General features: G+C 35.5%; 4 protein-coding genes across 12 annotated transcripts; 1 reads left to right on the forward strand and 3 right to left on the reverse strand.

Annotated features, from left to right (window-relative positions):
• Positions 1-2,054: 2,054 nt before the first annotated feature.
• On the reverse strand, positions 2,055-4,256 carry LOC108197964 (pectinesterase). The gene is made up of 2 exons (XM_017365701.2): positions 3,143-4,256; positions 2,055-3,054 (listed from the first exon to the last, which is right to left on the reverse strand). Exons 1-2 carry the CDS (start codon positions 4,107-4,109, stop codon positions 2,363-2,365), a joined length of 1,659 nt encoding a protein of 552 aa, XP_017221190.1. The 5' UTR covers positions 4,110-4,256; the 3' UTR covers positions 2,055-2,362.
• Positions 4,257-5,305: 1,049 nt separating this feature from the next.
• LOC108204621 (pectinesterase-like) lies at positions 5,306-7,553 on the reverse strand. The gene is made up of 2 exons (XM_017374152.2): positions 6,557-7,553; positions 5,306-6,328 (listed from the first exon to the last, which is right to left on the reverse strand). The coding sequence occupies exons 1-2, from the start codon at positions 7,551-7,553 to the stop codon at positions 5,589-5,591; spliced, it is 1,737 nt and encodes a 578-aa protein (XP_017229641.1). The 3' UTR covers positions 5,306-5,588.
• Positions 7,361-20,031, reverse strand: LOC108204620 (sucrose synthase 2). 9 transcript variants are annotated; one of them, XM_017374144.2, is made up of 19 exons: positions 19,868-20,031; positions 19,689-19,782; positions 16,492-18,076; positions 15,080-15,189; positions 14,824-14,953; positions 13,598-13,749; positions 13,251-13,443; positions 12,961-13,079; positions 12,624-12,843; positions 12,361-12,456; positions 12,047-12,220; positions 11,807-11,923; positions 11,565-11,731; positions 10,968-11,192; positions 9,766-10,087; positions 9,445-9,689; positions 9,232-9,370; positions 8,500-8,536; positions 7,361-7,498 (listed from the first exon to the last, which is right to left on the reverse strand). In XM_017374144.2, the coding sequence occupies exons 3-18, from the start codon at positions 16,519-16,521 to the stop codon at positions 8,501-8,503; spliced, it is 2,475 nt and encodes an 824-aa protein (XP_017229633.1). In that variant the 5' UTR covers positions 16,522-18,076; positions 19,689-19,782; positions 19,868-20,031; the 3' UTR covers positions 7,361-7,498; position 8,500. The 9 variants fall into 9 exon arrangements, with proteins under 9 accessions (XP_017229633.1, XP_017229638.1, XP_017229637.1 ...); XM_017374149.2 differs by lacking the exon at positions 7,361-7,498 and having other exon boundaries at positions 8,323-8,536; positions 16,492-16,623; positions 17,667-18,076; positions 19,868-20,030; XM_017374148.2 differs by lacking the exon at positions 7,361-7,498 and having other exon boundaries at positions 8,323-8,536; positions 16,492-17,195; positions 17,667-18,076; positions 19,868-20,030.
• Positions 20,032-21,048: 1,017 nt separating this feature from the next.
• Positions 21,049-22,241, forward strand: LOC108199245 (major strawberry allergen Fra a 1.07-like). Its single transcript, XM_017366980.2, has 2 exons — positions 21,049-21,427; positions 21,703-22,241. The coding sequence occupies exons 1-2, from the start codon at positions 21,244-21,246 to the stop codon at positions 21,999-22,001; spliced, it is 483 nt and encodes a 160-aa protein (XP_017222469.1). The 5' UTR covers positions 21,049-21,243; the 3' UTR covers positions 22,002-22,241.
• The last annotated feature ends 1,982 nt before the right edge of the window (positions 22,242-24,223 follow it).

Below are 24,223 nucleotides of genomic sequence, written 5' to 3' on the forward strand. Positions count from 1 at the left end.
TGGCTAAAATGGATATCCGACTAAATCGGACGGAATCATAAACAGAATAATTTTTTTTTATAATCTAAAAAATCAAATATCTCGACAATATATCCAGTGTTGGTCCTCGTCTACAAATTGTCAAAATAATGTATACACCAATCTTTTTCCTCAAAAAAATTCATTTTCAACACTCTAAAATTGTCTTTTTCGGTAAATATATGATATATATTATCTATATTTTGAGAATAATGACTTAATAATTGATAATATTAGCAAAATGTTGAACCGGAGTATTCTACACTAATAATTTTGAATTTACATTCTAAATTGATAAACATTAATTCATCGATTAATCAATTATACCTATATATACATATATATTAGTAATACTGGGGTTTTGTGCCATATTTGTACGTTATGATGGAATGTAAAAATTAATAATTATATATTTGTTTCATGAGCTACAAATTTCAATTATATATTAGAGCATTTTCAACCTATAAGACCATTAACTAAAGTTCATTAATACAAATGTTATAAATAAAAAATATAGAGATTAAGTAAAAAAAAAAATCCAAGTAAACATTATGTTTATTTATAATTATAGCCAACATCGTGATTTTGCAATATTTAGCCAACAACAACATGTAACAAGATTTCATTTATTATCGTATTTAAATAATATATTATACTTATAACAATTTATGATAGTTATATTCCATTTTTAGAATATAATTAATCAATATATGAGTATCGTTGAAGATGATAATTTTTGACGTGTTAAATTATAACTAACCGCAAGCGCACGGTGTCTATTATCGTGTAGACTGTCAAATGCGGGTCGTATTATCAAGTAGACAGCTGTTATCATCTTACTCAGTTATAGATGATTGTTTCAAGAGCAAACGATTATAAAAGATATTTTGACTAGCTAGATTAACACTAACTAAATAGACACTGAAATACTATATTCAAAATCGAGGGCAATGAGATCCACCATGCTTACACAATGACTGGCTCTAAGCAAAAGTAATTAAAGTGGTCGTACAATTAGATTTTGTTATAATCTCTCTCAACTATCAACACTCTCGAAACATGTTTACACAAATAATCACTCTTAGTAATTCAATTAATTGAGTAATTAAAGTAATTTTAATCTATCTCGAATATTAACGCTCAGAAAAATCCAATGATGCTCTCGCATTCACATTCATTCGGCTAATTGTATATGTGCCTCTAGTATTATATCTCTCGATCATACTCCTATTCGCATAGAATCAATTCATGATATCGGCCGATTACACAAATCAATATTAAAACATAATCAACTAGAATTACCACAATCAAACAAATCGCTGTAAAATCTTACCAATATCATAGTGCAAACATGGCTTCCCCTTAAACCCTAGAACACACTACTCGCTAATAATTAAACTAGTAAAACAATAAAAAGACATAATAAAACTACCAAGAAAAGAGAAGAAACTGAAAAAGAAAACTTTTAAGCTTTAAAGTTGCCATCACATCCATAAAAGCCATAGTTTCTCCATAGGTCTCTCCCTCTCTAACCCTAATTCTACTCTAATAGTCTACCATGATAAAAACTGATCCTTCTCTAATAATTAAAGTCTTTTAATATTTAAAACTAATATACAAATAGAAATTAAAATCAAGTAGGATTGTGTCTCAAAATTCATAGCTGTACTTGGACCTCACTTTCTGCGCCTTTTCAGTTGGATTTTGCTTCGTGGAACACTTCTGAATTAAAAAAAATTTCAAGAGTTTCATGTGGGCTGTATGATCATCCAAATCCGACATCAAAAACTCATGATATGGCCCAAACAGTGCAGAATTTGGGTGTAATCCCACAAATCCGAACTTTAATAGAATTTAGCTTCAAAATAGCTAATTTATCTTCAAATCCTTCTCAACTTGGAATTCAAATCTTTCTCAACTTGGAAGTCAAATGTCCAACATGATTATTTGAGACAAAATGAAGAGTCGGGATAATACAGTTCTCGCTTTCAGAAGTCAATTACTAATTTGAACATACAAATTATACAAACACATTTGTAAATCAGAATTCCAGCTCCAGTAACTAACTGATCACTTATCAAGAATAATACTTATGTTTATATAAGGTATGAATTACAAAGCCTGGCACAGCGGCAACAGGCTAATCTAGTACAAATATATGGTGCAGTATAATGCATCATTCTATAAAGCCTGGCGCAGCAGGCTGAAGTATTAGTACATACACCCCACAAAATAGGGTTATATTATATATAGCATATTCTAGGATTCTAACTGCACTTAAAATTGCAGCAAAAATGTTACAGATGCGAAATTTAGATACTTACATAACAAGGAAACTTCGAAATTAAACTTTCATCATTCCGTTTTCGATAGGGACGTTGGTAGCCGGCACCCAAGTATCACCTTGGATGAACTTGACAGCAGTGAACTGTTGAATATCTTGATCATTCATATTTTTTATGATACCTGGCCAATTGACTCTCTTCGAGGTGTCGGATCCGGGTCCTCTGTTCTGGTACTCGAGGAAATAGCAAGTTTTTTGACCGAAATCACCTGTCCAGGGTGACCATCCTTCGGGAGCAATGATGGCATCGATGTTTGATTGCATGATAATTGTCCTGGAGAATTCTTTCCAGGGGCGGCCTAGATAGTTCTTTGTGGCAGGAGGGAGTCCTGGCTCCCCGGTTATCGTGCAATTCTGAAGGACATTTCCACCAGTGGAACGCTGATCGATCCGGCCTTGTGCGGTCACCATGCAGCCTTGGTTGTCCAGTGGCTTCCTCACTACCATCTTGCAGTTCTGGAAGACGGAGGCGGAGTCACCAAAGATGAAATCAATTGTGCCGGTAATTGTGGTGTCACGGTAGTATTGGCGGTAGTTGTGATTGTAAAGGGTGTCCTGATAACCGTCTATTTGGCATTGGAAGACAACAGCCCTGTCACTGGATAATCTGAGTGCCACGGCTTGATGTTTCTCGGCTCCTGCTGAGTTCTCAAAGCCTATGTCTTTAGCCATGAACGCGTCACCATCCACACCTACATAGTAAAATTTTAAGGAGATCAATTTATATGTATTTATAAGAAATTGCGTTGAATCATTGCATGCATGTGAATATAAACGCACCGACTGTTGCAGTTTCAAAGGTCTTGACTCCATCGATGAAGTTCTTGCTCCCTGTGATTTTGGTCTTGGTTGCGCCCTCACCAATCAACACAACATTGTCTGTGTGCCTTGGAATTCTCACAATCTCGTTATACACACCAGCCTTCACTTGGATAACAAAGGGCTTAGCATTGTTGGCCGGGACTGTGGCAATGGCTTCTCCAACCGTCTTGAACTGTCCAGAGCCATCTTGAGCAACGACCGCGTTGGGTGCAGCTGCAGCTTGAAGAAGGTGTCTTTGATGCGTAGTTATCCAATCAGGAATCTCATCATCCACACTAGATAGTCTCCTCTGGCCTAGAGACTTAAGGTCTACGGATTTCAAAATATTCGTGAGCTCAGTGACCATCGCAAGGGCATTGCTGGATAGTGCATGAGACATTTTCAACAAATTCTTCACTTTATCTGCAGCATCCCCGGTTGTATTCTGGAAAGCATCAATGCAAGTCTCTTGATTGTTCAAAGCACCGCTAAGCCAGGTCTTAAGATCCGCAATTAATTTATTCAAATTACCCGCATCAACTTTACCAACCTTGTCCATTGATCTGTTAAAATCATCCACTGAGGTCTCCAACAATTTCTTACAAAGTTCATATCCCTTTTTGGTACTTTCATCCTTAGAGGCATCTTCAAGAGTTTTGGACTTAGAAACCACGTCGCCAATTTCCTTAGTGGCGGCCTTAAAGCCCGTCTTAATGAGTTCCCTAGGATCCTCTGTGTTGGCTTCAGAAAGACTCTTGACACAAGCATCCTTGTAGTCAGTTGGCTGACACAACGAATTCACGGCCTTGTTAGAGGTGTGTACAGTCTGGCCACCACCCTTTTCGTCGCCACCATCACTGCTTTGGGTGAGGGCTACAGCAACCACCACAGCAACCAGGACTACCGAAGATAGACCAATAACAGTTATCTTTTTCGACAATCCCATCTTTATTTGTCCAATAGACTACCTAATTTTAGCTCGAAAAAATTACTAAGGCTGGCTAATCTTATTTTTTATCTTGTTTTATTGATCACAGAGCTCTTGGGGTACGGTTTTATTGAGTTTCTACAAATACCCCTATGGGCTCTGATTCGAAATGCAGACGAGGCTGATATATATATATATAGCGGTGAGCAAGGAGATTGAGACGGGGATGAAAGAGACCGTTAATTCGGTTATTTAGAGAATGTGAGGTGCAACTATTCTGACTCAAGGTATGGTTATTGGATTTGAAGGTTATCATTAGCTTTCCTATTCTGGGAACAAATATCTACATTTCTGGACCGACAATCTTTTTTTGTTTCTCCTTAATTTGCTCTGTTGTGGCAACGTTAATGCTTCAGATAATCCTCTGTGTTTGGTTCAGAAGAGAGACAATCCTATGTCCCCAGGTGCCCCTGAAAATAGGTCCATTCTTGGTCTCTCTTTTGTTTATGGTGCAGTTAGCTCTTTGTGAATTAATAAACTCGAAACCACTCAATTTTATCAATTTATCAGCATTCAGAAAAATATCTGTTATGTTGGGACTAAAAAATAGCAATGATTCGTCAAAGATTCTTATTACACTTAGCATGTTTGGACGAGGTTAAAATAATGACTTATGACTTACAGTCACTTATTATGATAAGTGTATAAGTGTGTAGCTTAGATTGTATGTTTGGATAATTGTGTATTGTAGTTGACTAATTGACTTATGTATTCATAAAAATATAAAAATAATGACTTACAGGCTGTATGTAGTATATAAGTATTACAGCTTATAGCCTTATATGAACCAAGGAGACAGTTGGATTGCTTATCATCGAACAAGTCTTTACACATTGTAACGAAAAAGTAGAAAAAATTCATTAAGGTTCATAATTCTAACAGTTGCAATGTACTTGTCTGAGCCTGATAATCCATGTGAGCTGAGTATCTTTCATGATGTGCATGATTTTGTCGGTACATTATACATTTTCTGGTATATTAAGATTGTAAGTACCTAAAGCTGTTATGTGTGGTTCTGCTGATCACTTGTTCTTTGAGAAAATAATATTAGAATGAATCATTGATCTCAGATTATGTCCCGCGTTTTGCTTTATAATTTGATTTAAAATTTAATAGATTAGGCATGTAATTGAGACGCGAAGAAGTCCTCAGATGCGGAACTGCAAACTCAAAAAGGTCACTATATCAATCTGTAAATTGCAACAGAGTTTCTGTTTATGATGAAACTCAAAAGGATGAAGAGGGATATAGTAAAAGTACAAAATTTCTTAGCAGAAAAAATTGAACTTCAGTGACTCATATACAATTTGCGCTATCAAGGCGAATCATATATTGCATTTCCATCATTTGATCATCAATTCGACAATGAATAATATATGCTAGGACATGGCTTGCATATCTTCCTACATACAAAAGGCAATTTTAGACAGTTGTGATTCAGCTGCTGGCGTCTGGGGAAGGGGCGGGGGAGGGGGTTGCAGCGCTTGTGGTGGCGGCCATACTATAGGGGATACCGGTAGAAGGAATCCAATCATCTCCCTTGAGGAAAACTTTAGGACTATAGGTATTAGCTTCTGCAGAAGTAATGTTCTTAACACTAGGCCATTGTACCCTTTTAGAAACATTTGCACCAGGGCCTTTGTTTCCAAACTCCACAATGTAGGCTGTCATGTTATTTGGATTTTTCTCTTCCCAAATTTGCCATCCCAATGGATTGATAAAAGATTCAATGAATGAATCGATGATCACCATTTTGGAGAAGGATTTCCAGGGGCGGCCCAGGAATGATTGGATCGTAGGACTGGCAAGTACATCAGCTTCTGCTGTAATAGTACAGTTTTGTACTACGATTCCTGTGATGTCGTCAACAAATTCTCGGCCTTGGGCTACAATCACACAGTCCTGGCCAGCTGCTGGTTTTCTGGCAACTATTTTGCAACTTTGAAAGACAACCACTGAGTCTCCGAAGATGAAATCAATAGTGCCTGAGATGGTGCACTCCCGATAGAATTGTCTGTAATCATGAGTGTAAAGAGTGTCTTGGAAACCATCCATACGGCAGTTGTAGAATATTGATTTATCTGCTGCCACGTGAAGGGCCACTGCTGGACCTTCATCTGCAGCTGCTGTGTTCTCGAATGAAATTCCCTTTGCTATGAAGTTGAATCCACTTACTCCTGTATATTCATATATAAGTAAACACCAAGAGTTCAGAGTCAAATGACAATTCCAGTAACTGGAAATTAAGCACTTACATGACTGATTTAAGGTGTCTCAGTAAACTGTTCCGTAAAATTTAATATTCTGACCTTAGCCATACAAGGGACTTAGCTGACATAAGGCCAGATCAAGAAACAAAAAAGATGGATGAAGCATCTATTTTCTTATGGAGCAATGTGACTTACCAACAGTTGCAGTCTCCAATGTGGGGAAGCCTTTCTTCTGAGATCTGTCACCGATGATCTTAGTCTTTTTGGGGCCATCTCCAACCAACATCACGTTAGTCATGAACTTATCAAGTCTAACAATCTCTCTATATTCACCGCTCTTAATGTATATAATAAACATGTTCTGATTGTTTTGTGGAATCAATTTAATAGCCTCATTAATGGTCTTAACTTTCCCAGAACCATCTTGAGCTACAATAACATTAGCCATGCGTTTAGCATTGTCACCTTTGAGGAGTTCTTTGTTGTGATCCTTCACCCAAGCAGGAAATTGGTCTGCCCCTGGAACTTGTAAGAGCTTTCGCGCATTCCCTGTCACCTGCAGATCTGCCAACTCTCGGCTTAATTCATCAACCATATTAAAACCGTTGATGGTCAGCTCACGAGAGAGCTGCAATAGTTTTGTCATTTTTTCTGCTGCATCTCCGCTTGTTTCCCTGAAAGCATCCAAACAAGTCCCTTGAGCCGTATTGGCAGCAGAGAGCCATACTTTGAGATCAAAAAGATATCCTTGTATATCATTTACATCAATACTAAAATCATTTATTTTATTGAAAGATCTCTTTAAATCATCAATAGCTGATTGAAGGACTTGCTGACAGACTTTATAAGCCCCAGATGTTCTGGGATCATTCTCCGCTGCCTGTAATGTTGATGAATTCTTGAGTGAGCCCTGGATATGTTGCATCGCATAATCAAACCCGGCCTTAATCAAATCTCTGGGGTCAGTAGTATTCATCGCGGCAGGGAGGAGTGTCTGCTCACAAGTGTCCTTGTATTGAGTAGGCCTGCAAATTGATTGCACAGCTTTCTGTGATTCAGCTACATGATTTTTTTTGGCCTCATCTGCATCCTTGTTACTGTGCTGAAGATCTACGACCACCGCTCCAATAACCAAACCTACAAGGAGGATTGAAGACAGAGTAACAACAGTAACTTTTTTGTTCAAAGCCATTTTCTTCTCAAAAATTGAGAAGAAAATGGCTTAGAGAATGTCGAAGAACTCCCCAGGTGAATACTAATTTATCTATTTGCCGCCAGGGCTAGTTTTGCCCGAGACCAGAGATGAAAATGATAAGAAAAACAACTGAGAAATTCGATTGATATAAAGATATATCTGAGAAATATGAGGTCCAGGGAGTTGAGGAATGTTTCTATATTTAGTAATTCACATGATCCTCTAAACCATACTTGGAAAGTCTACTTTTGGTTCCTACTCCATTGCTGTCTGATTTTTTAGCATAATTTAGAAGGTAACTGATTGTTATTAATTTGTAGTTGAGCCTGAAATGTAGCTAACAGTGTCAATGATCATCATATAAGACACCCTAATCTTTTGTGATTTCTAAATGCATGCTATTTTTATATAGTTCCCATGCATGCAGCATGCACAGACGTAGACATTGATGGTGTGGAGTACGTATAGCTGAAATGGCATTGCAAGAAGCTTTACATTAGTCGAACTCAAGTCTTCCGTAAGCATGGGCTGTAATATCATGTTAAGTGACCAATTCTCCTAAAATCTATTTAGCCTATGCCAGCTATTTGTGATCTATTTAGCGGGTCCAATAAGTCTCAAACATCATTCATTAAACAAATTCACCCACATGTTAAAGCCAACTCTTCTGATGAATGACAACTATTTTGAAGCAGAGTGGGTATAATTTACTGGCATAAACTTCCTATTTTATCGGCAGCTTGTATATAAACTTAAAGAACATGCATTAAGTAAACATCCAACTTATTTATCCATCTCTCAGAATAATCTGAGACAGCAGAACAGGTTCATACATAGTTATAGTTGAAATGTTTAATATCGAAACCAAAATGCAAAGTGAACTACGCGCAGTTCAATGTTGAAAGCAAAACACAGAGATACATAACAGCTGTAAGCTTTAGACCTCAATCCTCATCCACAGCTAAAGGAATCATCTTCACCTGTAATACAAAAAAAAAAAGAAAAAGAAATTATATGCAATCTGTTACAAGTCACAACCAGTAAGAACTTGCTGTATGTTCATTCGCTTGCTTCCATGTGTTAAGACTTGACCCTTAAATGAAAAATGGGTATGATGTAAGATATTATATTAATGTTGTGTTTGGTTGGGCTGAATGAATTCGAAATGAACTGAATAAAATTTGAACATAGATAGTTGTTCAGAAATTTCATTCTTCGCCCACTTCATTCCTTACACACAATACTAGAAATGGAATGGAATGCAAAAATAAGTGACTGGTAAGTAAGTGTAAAAAGTAAAACTAGCTTATAAGAGTTAATTCTCAAGAAGTATATATGTGAAGTGACTTCTTTAAAATTTGTAATTAATATACACAAAACTATATTAGCAACACCACATGCAACTTATATACGTGAAGTGACTTCTTTTAAGTTTGTAATTAATATACACAAAACTATACATATACAACTTTTAATGATCTTTATTTTCTGTAACTTTTAAGTTATATATATTATCATCAATTTAAATTATCCAGACGAAAAATAACTTTTGCGTTGCTACTTGAAAAAAATAATAGCAATAAGTAACTTTCTTGAGATAAGACCCACGGACCTAAGAATTAGTGACTGTTTATTAAATTACTTGCACTTACTACAAACTTTTGGGAGAACTAACCTGATCACTATACTTTGTAGCGTAGAACATCTCCAAATATCGTCGATTCTCTAGCCTGTCAAGCTTTGTTACATGTTTCCAGAACCCATAAACCCCAGCTAATGACAGAAGCCTCTCTGAGTATATCTTCCAAGTGTACCTGCACATATAATTTAGATATGGGGGCAGAATTATGTAAAATTGTTTGACCACATTTAAAGCAAAACATCATACTTTTGATGGATGCGTGCAAGTGCTCCATCAGATATTTGATTCCAGTAGCTCTGATCTCTCTGGGTCCGTTCAAAAAAGTTGACCAAATTGATTGTAACCTGCTCAGGGTGATAGGGATCAATGTGGAATCCAGATATGCCATGCTCTATAATTTCTGCAGGACCTCCGTGAAGGGTAGCAAAGGTAGGGAGACCGCAAGTCATTGCCTCCACAACTGTGAGCCCAAAAGCTTCATAGAAAGCAGGCTGAAAAGAATGTGTGAATCAAATAATGAGACTATGTACTTACAGAAGGCATGTAAAGTACTTAAATAATTTTTACCTGAACAAAGACACCTTTTGTATCTGCAATGTAACGGTAAAGTTCACCATTACGAGCTCGATTCATCTGTGCAGTTATCCATCGAAATTGCCCATTTAGGTTGTACTTGTTCATTAGACCATGCATCTTCTCAATCTCAGTGATCTCTTCTCTATCCTTTGATTGTTTTATATCGATGTAGCCACCAACTACAACGAGATTTGCTAGTTCTCTTAGCCTTGTATCTTTACCATAAGACTCAACTAGCCCAGTCAGGTTTTTCACTTTATCCAATCTTGCCATGGAAAAGATAATGGGCTTTGATGGATTACTCAGCATACCACTGCATATAATATAGACAAAGTATCAGCAAAAATGACCTCTGTAACAAGAAACCTTAATAGTTAAATTCCTCAAAACCCTCCATATATGGAAAGTTGTAAATGGCATCTGCAATGCAGCCCAATGGACCAGGCCCAGCCCAACAGCCAAGTAACCAAGCAGTACTAATTGCTTACAGTAGACTTCGTGCAGGGGCAAGAAGAGAAATTCCGACAGAGAAGGGGTTAAGTGGGGGAACAGAGAGGAAAAAGAGGGCATTGAGAGTTTTGTTTTGCATACACTTAATAAGGGTTCTAGGAGTGAGAGGCTACTCGAAAGTCCTCATTTATCTGTCTTTAGATTCCGTTCTATTGTATTTCCCGTTTGTAAGCAACAATTGAAGTCCAGTGTAGAATTTTGTGGGTTCCATCATGTTTCAATTAAATAAGTATTCCTTCCTACTTCCTAGTATATATTGTAATATATATAATGTAGCCAAAAAAATCAGGAAAATTATGGCACCAAACAACCCATAGGAGAAAAGAGAGTAATTTTGGAATCATGTCTATAGTGCTCGGAATGCAACAAGCTTAACAAAACTCCAATGTCTTCTTCCATGAAAGCCACTTGGCAATACTTCTAGTCTCGTAGAACAATGATCAATCCCATTATGGTCATTATACAAAAATAAGATTTTGAAATTCAATTAGCAATAAAACAAAAGCTGGAGTTCACACCCTGACCTAACAGGATGCTTTGAATGTTGAATGAGCAAGAACCATGATCAAGTGAATGTTTATAAGATACACCAGAATGTGTGAAAAATCTTAAAGCAACATTAACATGTAAATATAGATTTAGCACAAAAAACCAGTAAAAACACACAGAAATGAGAAACTTACATATGTTCATTGCTCTGCTCTGGATCATATAACAGCTTTTCAATCGCGCCATGTAATGCAGTAAGTCTCATATCCTTTTCTGTGTATGAGAAGTAAATGCTCATATCTGCTCCAGGAGAGACGATATTGAACTTGGGATCAAACACATTAATGCCATGAACTACACGATACAGCCCAGGCAGAGTGAAGCCTGTGTAACTCTCATACTGTCCAACACAGTTTTTGCTGAAATAGTGGGAAAATGTTAAAGTGTGTATATGCATAGATTCTACAAAACACTATATTCTCATAAGCTTAAAAAGGTGAGAATCGAAGAGTTTTACTAATTTTTATGAGCTTGTTCACTCAGCTTCAACACAATAACAGTAGTTAATCATGTGGAAGTATATGCAATATACATTAGTAAGAAATACTTTTGAAACAGAATATTAAGGAAAAAAAAAACTAAAATGAGAATCTTATTCTAGGAAAGTACTTATGATCAGAAGATTGTCCCTCCTGTAACGAGTAGATTCCTTGTATCAGGCAATAAGAGACAAATATTTTATGGAAGTTGGAGAATTCAAGAAATTTCTTTCCATGAAGTGAGATGCATACCTTCCAGCAATCTCCTGGTATGTGCTGGTGACAATGAAATCTGCAGAGTTCATAGCAATGAGATCAGCAGTAAACTGGCTTGAGAAATGGTATTTGTCTTCGTAATTTCTCCAGTACAAGTCAGAATCAGGGTACTTAGTTTTTTCCAGCGCATGAGCGATGTTGCACTGTATAAGTTGACATTGTTAGGAATAAATGCTTGAAAGTGAGTCAGGGACAAAAAAATTAGAACTTATTTAGACCTGTGTGACACCAAGTTTATTAGCTAACAGGGAAGCAACAAGATTCCCATCACTATAGTTCCCAATGATGAGGTCTGGAACACCCTGTAATTCTGCAGCAATTTCATTTGATACATCCTAATAAAAAATAACCCATATCAGATAAATGCTTAGAAGATGTGGAAAAGGTCCTGTAATCAACTACTGGGACTATCTTGGAAAATCAGTGAAGAAGAAGATAATTAAAAGGGAAATTTGTACCTCAGCAAAGGTCTCCAAATAAGGCCACACATCAAATCTAGAAATCCATTTTCGAAGAATGCTTTTCTCAGTCCTAAAAGGCACGCGCAGAATATGTGTGTGCTCGGTTCCACTGACTCTTTCTATTCGCTGATTGCATGTAGTTCCTTTAGCATCAGGTATCAATCGTGTGACCTTACACAGTCCAAACAGGGAACCATTAAAATCGAACTTGGTAATGGAAGATTATTGAGACGATAATCATAAGAAGTACAAATTTAGCTAGGAACAAGTTTCATGTTGGGATAAGACAGGTGAGTATCAAGTATACTTACAATAAGTATATTTGGGTAAACATCCAGTCCTTGCTCCTTTATTCTGAAAAGCATCTCATTCTCCAGGGCACGCACTTGATCAAGTATGTAGACAACCTTTATCCATAAAGATAAAAATGTAATTGGCAGGGAACACATATTTGTAGTACAAAAACAAATACAATAACTTCTTTTTGTGAAAATTAGGACAGAGAAGCAAAGTTGTCATTCACACAAATTATGAACTGTGAAATCTAATTATTTGTTATACAAGATCACATTACCTGTCCACCAGTGTCAGGCAGACCTAATACATTCGCTTGGCCAAAATATCCATGGGGGGAGAGAATCACAATGTTGAAGACCATAGGAATCATCCCAAGAAATTTCTCCAAGGTAGCTGCATCAGGAGCCTGAAGGATGTCAAGAAGTAGATGGACAGTTTCGGATACCCGATGCGCTGTGTTACCCCAACCTTTCTCGAAGCCCATACCTTGGAGTCTACTTTCAAAGCAATGATAAAATTCAGAGGGGTTTTCTATCATGGTGTAAGAACAATTTACAAGCCAAATATATTACTTCTTTTTGGAGAGGATACTATAAATCTTCATAGTCACTTACACATATTCAAACTCAGAACATGGTGCATCCGGTTTAAAATAAGAAAGATATTCCGCTGCCCTAGCCAATGCCAAATGAAGTCCAGATATAGTTTGTATCCGGTCATTTAGCATCCTTACCTGGAAAACATCATGAACAGTGTGTTAACTGTTAAGCTTTTCTTTAAATTTTTTGCTTACTATTTAGAATGACATAAGTAATTGCTTCAACATATGAAGATAATAACAAGAAGATAAGTAACCAAGTCATAACAAATATATATATGACAGTTATTAAATAAGTTGACATACGTGTCCCTTATGTTTGTGTGTACGGAGAAACTCAAGCAGAGGGTCTAAATTCTCTTTATTTCGGAACATAAAAGAAGATAGGTGACGGTTGAGAAACTGAACCCCGCTGCCAATGGAAGGTGATTGCGTCAGACGAGGAAGTGTTGATTCGAATGGATCGAAGTCAATCTCAAGCACAAAGTTCTTGTTGTACCTATAATGTAATCTTTGTTGACTTAGTTAAGTTATGGCAAGGAAGGGCTACATATTTACTGAAACCTTGTATTAAAACATCTCTTAGTTTCAAATAAGAGAACATGAAGAATCTTAAAACATGGTGAACTGCAAGAAAAGGTGAGGTTACTTACTCTCCATTGACAAGTTCTTCCTTGAATTGAAGATATTCTGAAACATTTAAATGCTCCACACTCAGTTCATACACATTTACGCGGATAAATTCCCAAATACCTGGCCTTGGACGAATAGCAATGGCAACTAAAGGAGGTAGAACAATAGCTTCCTACAAGCACAATAACATATATACTTAAGAATTTAGCAAGATAATGAATAAGTTTACCAGCGATCTGACCAATATAAACCATAATTAAACAAATATACATATATATAACTAATAAGCTTCATTAGCATGTAACATACATAAACCAGGACAACATTAATAAATATATTGTTCCTTCATTCTCATCCTAGTGACATACATAAAAAAGCAGGATTACAGATTTCATATATAGATTTAATACACACGTAACTGAATTTTTTTATCAGTTTGGAAATCCATATCTATGTTGAAAAATCGAGAGTTCAAACCAAGAACTTTGAGAGATAATTTTTGAAGTTTATACAACACCATTATATATTTTGAATTATTCATGGGGTCACATAATTGGCATTCTTATATTTAATAATGCTATTTAGTAACTTTTTTAATGTTTGTCGGCAAAATGTGTTGCTTCCTAGTTACTAGATCCACCCCTGGTTATAATTGTTAATATATTTATTTAGAAATTATTTCTAGAAGTTCAATGAAAAGAACAGATATGCACTGAAATATAATTTAGATCGGCATAGTATGGGAATAAGACATATCAACTCGGCTTGTGATGAGTTCTACTCGTATATCCAATTAAGAAATTCCTCTACAAATTCAATGACATAGAGATGCACTGAAACATCATTTAGATACACATATTATGGGAATAAGACATATCAGGTCAATTTGTAATAAGCAATCAATAATTAACTCAAGTTTATATGAGGTGAAAGAACATTTTAGTCGGAAATTTCATTGTCTACTCATAGATGATCCTAATACAGTGAACACATATGATGTTAGCATTTAAATCTTTATTTGATTTGTGAAAATGGTCAGTTATAAAAATTTAAATACTTACACAAACATGCCTCAACTGAGGTTTGAAACATCAACATGTTTTTACCAAGAGGATGTATCCAAAAAAAATTATTTGAGGAATTGAACTAGCTCCATAAGACAATGTGTTCTGAAGCAAGCTCAAGCTGAAATGGTAATTTTAGAGGGCAGATATGATTTATTTCAATTTAAGGGGTTGAGCGTCACCTGGGAACATCTCAAGATTTGGATAAAGGGGCCATCTTTGAGCTTTTTGAGTCCATCTTCACCAACAACACTGTCCAAATCATCTATCAGATCATGGGATTGTAATATCCCCTTTCCGCGAGCTACATATCTTTCCAATGGACAGATAAAACAAGATTTTAGATACAAAATTAAATGAAAAAATCAGCAACCAACTGGAAATATTCCAATTCATCAATAAAGAAGATGAAAAGGCAGAGAGTAGTGGATTACTTACCGGTTGAACAGATTGACAAGTTCATTCCGGTGAGCAGATAGGGTATCTTCAACCCTGTCACGCATGCTCAGTGGCCCATTAATTAAAGTGTGTGGCATCTTTAAAATTAACTGTATTGAACTTCTCAAATATTTAGTGAGCAATTGATTGGGAAAATGTGAAGGTGACTGCTATTTGTGTGTGTATGGGGGAATATAAAGAGCGAGGTGGTGAAGGAGTTAACATTTGGGGGGGTTTGAAAAAATCCAAAAGATGTTTGACGTGTCAAGCTGCATGCAACTCTAGAGTTCCGTAGTCATTCAAGATTAATATAACTTCATAATTATCACTAGAGAAGAGATATCTATTCATCAAGTTTATCTCATTTTTCACTGTGTCAGCCTTCTTGTACTACTAGTAATAGTGTAATACCAGCAGCTAGGGGCCAGTAAATTATCAATCTGTGGGCTTTGCATAGCAGCTTCTTTCATCATGCAATTCTTTTTACACCCTCATTAATTTTCTCTCTCTGAACAACCATTTTCAGAATATTGTGCATGCAGTGCACTACCGTGCCTTTACTTCTTCCATAAATGATAAGTATGAAATGAAATAGGCGAAAATTGAATGACAGTCGGTCGGCAGAATAGTCTTAATGTGTTTGAGGTGACAAACTTCACACATGGCATCTCTACATTTCAGTATTCATTTAAGATTGATATAAATTCATAATTATCACCAGAAAAAGAGATCTATCCACCATGTTTCAACTCATCTTTCGATTTGCACAGCCTTCTACTACTAGAAATACCAACAGCTAGGAGCTTTGGAATTTTATTATATGTCGGCTTTGCTTGGCAGTTCTTTCATCATGCATGATTTGCGCACAGTTACAACCGTTTTTGGAAGATTGTGTATGCAGTGCCGTGCCTCTACTTCTTTTCATAAATGAAAAGACGATCTAATTGTAGCTAGTAGAGTCCGAATATTGTTACATGGAACACTTGTGTCAATGCCGAGGACTTATGCGAACAAAGGACACCTCGCGGGAAATCTTAAACATAATTGCCACCATGTCTTTTAATGGTTCTAAATAAATATTAACACAACGGCAGTCCTAAAAGTCTGCTCTTACTTCTCTTGATAGTCCTACAGTCCAAACCTAGAAGCTCCTACTCCTCTGACATCTAAATAGAGTGCATAGTGCTATATAAATGCTAAAGCATCTAAATATGTCATATATATGCTAACTAAAAAAATTGTTACTGTCAATACTAACCAAATGCCATAATATTCTAATTACGCCAACCATGAAAAAGCAACAAACAGTAATCTAATTTCTTCTCTATATAAGTGTAACTTGTTTTCCTCAGTAAATTACCAGTAAGGAGTTGAAGATAGATATAACATTACTTGATGATAACGGAAATTACCTGAGCAGAAAGACTACTTCTCAGAGGCATTCCTTTACCTCATAACAAACTCTTCAACTGATTCTGATGGACCCTGCCACCATTCGAAAACTCGAAACAAGGCAACTAAATCATCCTTCAACCCAAGTCCACCTGCAATAAGCAGATACAACAGTATATTCTCATCAATCTACAAGTCAAAGCAAAAACAAAATGTTCATCGGCAATCTTATGGATGTTTTTACATTTAAGCTCATCTAGCAACCAACCAAACAATCTTCTTAAAGTGTCACAATTAATCGAAATATTGATACAGCATTCGTATTAAGATAAATATTATTTTTAATAATTATCTAATCACTGTGTAGATATAAAAATCCGAATACTCCCGGAGCATTCAGCATTGTCCGAATATAGTATAAAATGCACAAATTGGAGATAAGAACATAAACTGATGGAAACCTGGCCTAGATTAAATACAATAAAATTCGTTGACAACATACCACAATTGGATTAGGTAGTTTCAATATGAGGATGTTCTCTTCAATTATAAAAAAATGTAAAAACTCTTACCACCGTTGGTCCCCAAATTTGTACTACAAGTACTCGCTATCGCCACATATGAAAACTGCAGCCACCAAGAATGTGTTTGAATACACATTGGTTCATGTAACCAGCTGCATTTACAGACCCTCTAGCAGATGCTGTTAATATCATTCTCAGCACTGCCATTGGCAACCAACTCTAGTGAGGCAGTGTCAGCTATAATATTTACTAGCGGAAAGAAATTACTAGCTGCATCCATAACATTCTCAGAGGTCATAAAATTTTGTCTATTTTCTAGCGAATATGCCTACTTTGATATCTGGACGTACTGTTAGCTGTTTGCTATATTATGTTACTTTTGCACCCCAAACATAGTGACGGATGATTCTAAGATTGCGTAATGACTGTATGTACCTCGTATGCACAAAACTCCGGCTGCTAGTCAGAAAAAGTACGGTGCCAATAACAAATAAAATGTAAGTTTGAGTGTGTAGTGTGTACGATAATAGCACGTGAATGCTATCCTTTCCCGGCTTCACCGTGCCATACCTATTAAACAACCAACTCAACTTTATATTAATCGTGAGAAGTGCATCCTCAAAATTCTACTCTGTAAGAGGCTCAAACCAATTATCAATGAAAAAAAATACCCTTGTTTTTATTGCACCACATGTCATCGCCTCTCCCATACTCTATAATATACTCAATATCCTCTGGAATCAACGTCATCTCCCCGTGCTTCATTAATAAGGTGTCAGTCTCCGGCCTCCACCTCTCAACTACAACTGATTTCCGCTTCTAATCAGTTTGTAGCACCGCATGACTGTGGTAAACACCCCAAAACCACACATATGTAACAGCTCCCTCTATGATCTCCAAAACTACCAATCTCGCATGTGTGAGTTATCACAAAACGTCTGCAACTTCCGTCCACCCCCATTCCACAGCTCAACACTAACATGATACTACTATCCCCACAAAATAGTTGACGGTTCCTGCAATATATCATCCACGGCATGCGACAGCAACACACCATCCAGATCATGCACATCATCGATCACTAAAACATATTAATGAAACAAATAACATTTCAACATCTCTTCCATAAAATCAAACAATAGTTAATGACAAATTAATGGCTTAAATTCATTTCGCCATTGAAGTTTGACATGTTGTACACAACAACCATGCTTGTTTTAAAAAATACGGTTCAATCATTAAAGTTAACTCATACGTGTTTCCTCACCATAATCACAAAGAATTAAAAAAAGCGGACGGAGTGCGTTACACTCGCTCTGAAAGAAAGTGATCATATCATGCTGAGAGAACAAGACCTAGTATAGGCTGAATCTGTGTCAGGCCCGACTCAGGTCCACTTTCACATAATATTTTTATAGACAAAGTTATGGACAACAAAAGAATATTAGGCATTCTTCATGCTTTCTTCCTATTAGTCACTTCATTTTCAATTAATAATTAACTTTTCTTTACAAAAGTATTAATTAATACACTTGTTAATACCATCCTTCTCATCCATAGGCGCTACAAGATAGAGTACCCCGTCTGATTTTTTAAATATAATTAATTATAACACATTTTTTAAAAATTAATATGGTAAATTTTAATAAATTAAATATTATTATATTATTTTAAGATATTTGATTAGTGTCCCGATTAATCGTTCCAGTTTATCCTTGATTATCTGATTAGTTATTAAATGATAACCTCATTGATTATTTTCGATTTCGATTTTTATAACACTTCTCAGGACCAGCAAAGTCGTACATCAAACATATTTTGCTTTAATTATAATTTAGATTTTTCTGGGATAAAAGATAAAAAAGATATATTTCTTATATATATTTATTTTAGGTTACTTGATTAATATATTGAAAACGTCCCAAAAACTAAGAATACCAGAAACATATTATCAAACACTATTAATCCTACACACATACATAGATACACAAATACATAGAGTCATAAATACATACACACGCACACACATAAATAAATAATTAATAGTATGTCTTTTTATGACATTGAAAGGCTTGAAGATGATGATTCGGCTTGAAATCGAAGTTTAAAAGTAATGTTATAATTGATGATTCAACTTGAAATTGAACCGTAAAATTGGTGATATATAATTTCCAGCGACTCGCCCTCTCTTGCATGTATATTTGAGTACATGCTATATTTTCCCATCCCAAAGAACGGGCTGGGCTGTGTTTTTTTACACGGCTCCTTTAAAAATCATGTTCGTTAAAAGTTTCATTCAACAACTCTTAAGCCATTTGTTATATATGACTTAAGTTGCAAATAGTTGCACCGAATCCACACCCATCTATTAATACTTCCTTGCAACTCATTGTCATTCTGAAGATCAACCGCAAGCGATGACAACAAAGGGGGGTATCACTATCACCTCAACTCAGCCAATTCGATTAATATATCCCACATGAACTCCATATATAAATATGGAATGAATAGGAACAACAATGAAGATCTAATATTTAGTAAATTTTGAACCAATTTTACTCTTATTCCTATTGACCTATTTTTAAAAAACAACATTAACTTGAATTGATTTCTCATAGTAATTTCATCGAATACATAATGTACATAATTATATAACTCATATTAAGTTGCATATAAAACACATACATACACACCTTTGTTTCAGAGTGTTTAAAGAAGATCATCTGATGCAGCTAATTCAGCTTGGAGCCCTTAGTTTACACTGAATTCTTCAGTGTCATTTTGTTTCTATAATATCAATAGCAAAGTAAAATTAGTACAAAAATATGTTTAGTAATAATAATAAAATAATAACATGTGTGTGTAAATGAACCTGAAGTAAAATATTGTAATGCTCCGATAACATAGCGTTCGTTCTCGTGAAATAAAGACAAGCCGAAAGGGAGGGGAACTGGTGATTGGTGAGAGAGACATCCATTTCAATTTCCCCGCCAATTTATTTTTTATGTTTTTTTACTAATCCAATTTAAATTCTTTAACTTGATGTAGTGGGTGGGCTGTACCAGAGGGATTGGGTGGGCCTAGTTTTTTAACTGAAATATGGGCTGATTAGAACTTTTGATTAATTTTACATGGTTACAGCAAATAATGTTAGATGGAAATTAGCTTGTCGCCCGTTTATTATTCTTAATTTATTTTTTATTGATATTAATAAATTTCCAATTTATTTGATTATTGTTTGATCTCTTTCTACGAGAGTTTGGTCTTTGTTGTTCATGATATCCCAGACTAGAGATCTTATGGGATTTTTATGATGTTGAATTAGTGACAAGGGTTTTTGTGGTGATGCATTTAACAACGATATTATTATATGTTTGTCCAATTTCGATTATATATATAAATGTCGTATGATTTACATTATTAAATTATTTTCTTTTTCCAAAAAATTAAAAAAATAAACAATTTTACATGATTAAATAAACAAATTTTCTCCTTTTTTTTGGAAATAACAAAAAGAAAATTCAGAGTAAATAACAAATTTTTGATTGGTTGTGAATGATACTCTGTTTTATAATTTTTATAGTTAACCAATCTCTATAACATATTTAAAATTAACAATGTTTTAGCGTCCGGAGTGCGGATATAATTTCTTAGTCTCTATAACAAGATTTCACGAAATTTATCATCATATTAAAATAAAAATATTCGTGAAATGAGAAGTCATTTGTATTTTATCAAGTAACATCTTCAATGCAGACCCAAGTGCAGCATTGGAGAAGGGAACTGGTCTTCAGTTTTACCATTGGAGCAAAGCTTCTGAGTTGGCCAGGGTTGCTTTGTAGTGAAATGGCCATCTTTTTACACAATCCTCTTTAATCTATGTGACAATAAAAAAGAAGAGGGACTTGGGCTCCTCATTGTGGATGCTCCTATGAGCGTATGTTTCTTTGTGTTCCCTCATGCTTACTACACCAAGAGCTTAAAATCCAAAATTTTGTCTTTTGCAACCTATTTTAAATCTAATTTAGTCGCCTAAATCCTATTTCATGGACAGTAGCTTAATAAGAATGAACAAACACCAGAATATATGTTCCCATTTGCCGTAGTGACTTGTCATGGCATTACATAAGGAGATCTCTGCTTATCCTATAAATACTATCCTCACACAATATTACCAAAACCAACTCAAGAAATATTCTTTGATTTGGCTTAATCTATTAGTTTTCACCCCAACCTTACGTAAACAACATGGGCTTTGCAAGCTTCACCGATGAGTACACTTCCCCTATTGCTCCATCAAGGCTATTCAAGGCCTCCATCGTAGACTCTCACAACTTAATTCCAAAACTGTTGCCGCAAGGTATTAAGAGCATTGAGCATATTCAAGGTGATGGGGGAGCCGGAAGCATCAAGCAGATCAACTTCATTGACGGTTAGCTCATTTCCTTATGTTTATCATCACCATTTGGAAAAATTATACGGAGACTACTATTTTATTAGAGACCTGGCAAACCATATATGTAATGCAAGCTGAACATGTTTTGCATAATAATATATTTTGCAATATTCTGCTTGCTGAACATATAAGGTCTCCAATTAAAAAGTGGTCTACAAAAAACTCACTCTACTTGTACGTAGATCTTGATTTTAGTTAAACATGTCTAATGGTTATATACTAATTGGAAATCATCAATGTTACTCATGTAGGTCGCACTTTCAATAGTGTGAAGTACCACATTGACGAGCTCAGTGAAGATAAGTACACATATAACTATACTCTGTTGGAAGGCGATGCTCTGGTGGAAAATCTTGAAAAAATAACTTACGAGGTCAAGTTTGAGTCCTCTCCTAGTGGTGGTACCATCTCTAAGGTAACGAGTAAGTACTACACTAAAGGAGAATTCATGCTTAAGGAAGAGGATATTAAGGCCGGCAAGGAGAAGGTTTTATCGATGTATAAAGTTGTTGAAGCCTACCTCATCCAGAACCCTGATGCCTATGTCTAGATCTTTTGTCTCCAAAATTGTTATAATCTCTCCAAGAGGTTTACACGCAGCCTGTCTTGTTGTTTTCATTTTGATTTTTACTTTTCTATTGTTCTGGAATAAGGAGACTTTGGTTCTGAGCTGTGTCTTAACCATATAAAGTCATCAGTCATGTCTTAGTTCTGTATTTCAGTGTTTACATCCTGAAAATAAGAAAACCTCTTGTTAAATCATTTTTGTTATCAGAGATTGAAAGCTTTTAACTTTGAAATAACTTTCTTCTTGCTTAACATGAAATACTGCAAAATCTCATTAGGAAGTACTAATGCTGTTGACAATCTGGACAATATATATACCATAAAACAAGAAATATTAAGTCAACCGTGATTATAAACTAGGATATAATAACAGAAGATGATATATTTTTTTAACGAAACATTGCAAACTATACAAATTTGAATTAACTTGTAAATTTATAATTAAGTGCATCAAACATTATGTTGTTAATTACGTTGATTAAGATCCATTCTTATATTAGTTGAATTGATGTTGATAAATATGAACTTATGTAGCAAAAAAAAAAAAAGGGATATGAACTCAGGGCAAAGGTATATGAGAGGTACGAGAGGTTAGAGAACCTCCAGTGCAGCGATGGCCACTTTCCATTTTACTGCCAAAACTGTCAGGCCACGTAGATGTAACTGAGCTTGGAAATAAATTGGCCAACCTACTCCAATCCAAGTGCCCAGCTTCTCAAGTAGTTACCCTTCCCATGTAGGTGACTGCACGTTAAAGAAATATTAAAAAAATAAAAAAATATGAAAAGCTCCATCAACTGGGCAGCCCGGCTTGGTGGCCACGGCCAGTCCACCTGTATTGCTCCAACGCTCAATTCTAAAAAACACAAGAGCCCGGGTCACTTTCTCCTGTCCCGAGGTAGAAATGGGCACCCCATTGTGGGTGCTCTAAGATTCTTTCTTTTGTAGATGTATAAAGTTATTGCTCCGTTTAAAGAATTTGATAAATAACATACAGTTTAATTCCTGATTAACTTCACAAGTCATCGTGTCCCTGCTCCTGAGTCATGAATCCGGAAATCGGATCAACTCGATTCATTTTCAAAATAAAAAATAAAAAAATCAGTGACTGAGAAATTGAAGAGCCGGACAACAAAAAAAAATTAATAATTTTTCTATCTCGTTAAAAATATTTAATTCAATCATTGATATTTTAGTGTACAAATAGTTAAATAATAAAATTAAGGATCAAAATTTTGTGTTTCAAACCAGAGTCACACCACCAAACTCATGTAAAACAGATAAAAGAGAAAAGGATTAGGATTTATTGTTTACAGTTTAACAGTTAAATCTAGTCAATTCGAGTTTGGCTTGAATAATCGAATTCAAACCGAGTTTTGACTGAATTTGGACAAAGATTTTTAACCAAATACTCTAATCTTTATATGTATTCTTTTGAAAATATTCGAAAATAGATACTGAGACTGAGTCAGCTGATTTTTACAGGATAAAGGATCACAATTTCATTTTCTATTCATTAATGAGGTATGGACGTCTCGGAGGGAGTTCCATATTTTGATGTTAAATTTAATCAATAACCTTTGTCTAATTTATTAAAATTTATTTAGAATTCTCGTTGGACTAATACTACTAGCCAACTTTTCCTTCCTTTCATTCTTCATTCCCCTCCAGTACTCCTGAGGTTTGATACGGTTCCCTCTGGACTTGCTGCTTTTGAAGCTCCATCGTTCTTGTAGCTCATTTGAATAAGAAAGTAGTTGATTTGATATACAAATTAAACTAAACTGATTTATCCTATTACTAGAGTTCTCTATATATTCTTATACTATGCCCAACTAAACCAAATCAAACCAAACATATTCGGTATATCCCGCTTAGAGCAGGATCTGAGGAGGGTAAGATGTACGCAGCCTTGCCCCTACTCTTAAAGTAGAGAGGCTGTTTCCGTGAAGACCCCCGGCTTAGTGCACAACAAATAAAATAGTGTGTGCTATAATAAGAATATAATACATTAGCCCATGGCCTTCTTCACATGGGACTTACCCAAACATTTTTGATTGGCGCTAATGCATCTGGTAATAACTGAGCTGAACCCTCCCTTAAAACATACACCATAACCCTCATAATCTCTGTGAGCCACGAGACCTAGTCTCAACTACTCTAATACGCCGTCTCCAATCATTCTTATCAAATGTCATATCACCC

This window comes from Daucus carota, chromosome 1 (genome assembly GCF_001625215.2).
Source record: "Daucus carota subsp. sativus chromosome 1, DH1 v3.0, whole genome shotgun sequence".
NCBI lineage: Eukaryota > Viridiplantae > Streptophyta > Magnoliopsida > Apiales > Apiaceae > Daucus > Daucus carota.

Bases quoted from the DNA above. Each gene is read 5' to 3' on its own strand.
- LOC108197964 (XM_017365701.2), bottom strand. From the start codon at position 4,109: ATGGGATTGTCGAAAAAGATAACTGTTATTGGTCTATCTTCGGTAGTC. The intron at 3,055-3,142 runs GTGCGTTTATAT...TTTACTATGTAG, and splicing joins CTTTGAAACTGCAACAGTCG to GTGTGGATGGTGACGCGTTC.
- LOC108204621 (XM_017374152.2), bottom strand. From the start codon at position 7,553: ATGGCTTTGAACAAAAAAGTTACTGTTGTTACTCTGTCTTCAATCCTC. The intron at 6,329-6,556 runs GTAAGTCACATT...ATGAATATACAG, and splicing joins ATTGGAGACTGCAACTGTTG to GAGTAAGTGGATTCAACTTC.
- LOC108204620 (XM_017374144.2), bottom strand. From the start codon at position 16,521: ATGCCTCTGAGAAGTAGTCTTTCTGCTCAG. The intron at 9,371-9,444 runs GTATGATGTTTT...TTATATGTGCAG, and splicing joins CTTGCACGCATCCATCAAAA to GTACACTTGGAAGATATACT. The intron at 8,537-9,231 runs GTTAGTTCTCCC...TTTGTATTACAG, and splicing joins CTACAAAGTATAGTGATCAG to GTGAAGATGATTCCTTTAGC.
- LOC108199245 (XM_017366980.2), top strand. From the start codon at position 21,244: ATGGGCTTTGCAAGCTTCACCGATGAGTACACTTCCCCTATTGCTCCA. The intron at 21,428-21,702 runs GTTAGCTCATTT...TTACTCATGTAG, and splicing joins GCAGATCAACTTCATTGACG to GTCGCACTTTCAATAGTGTG.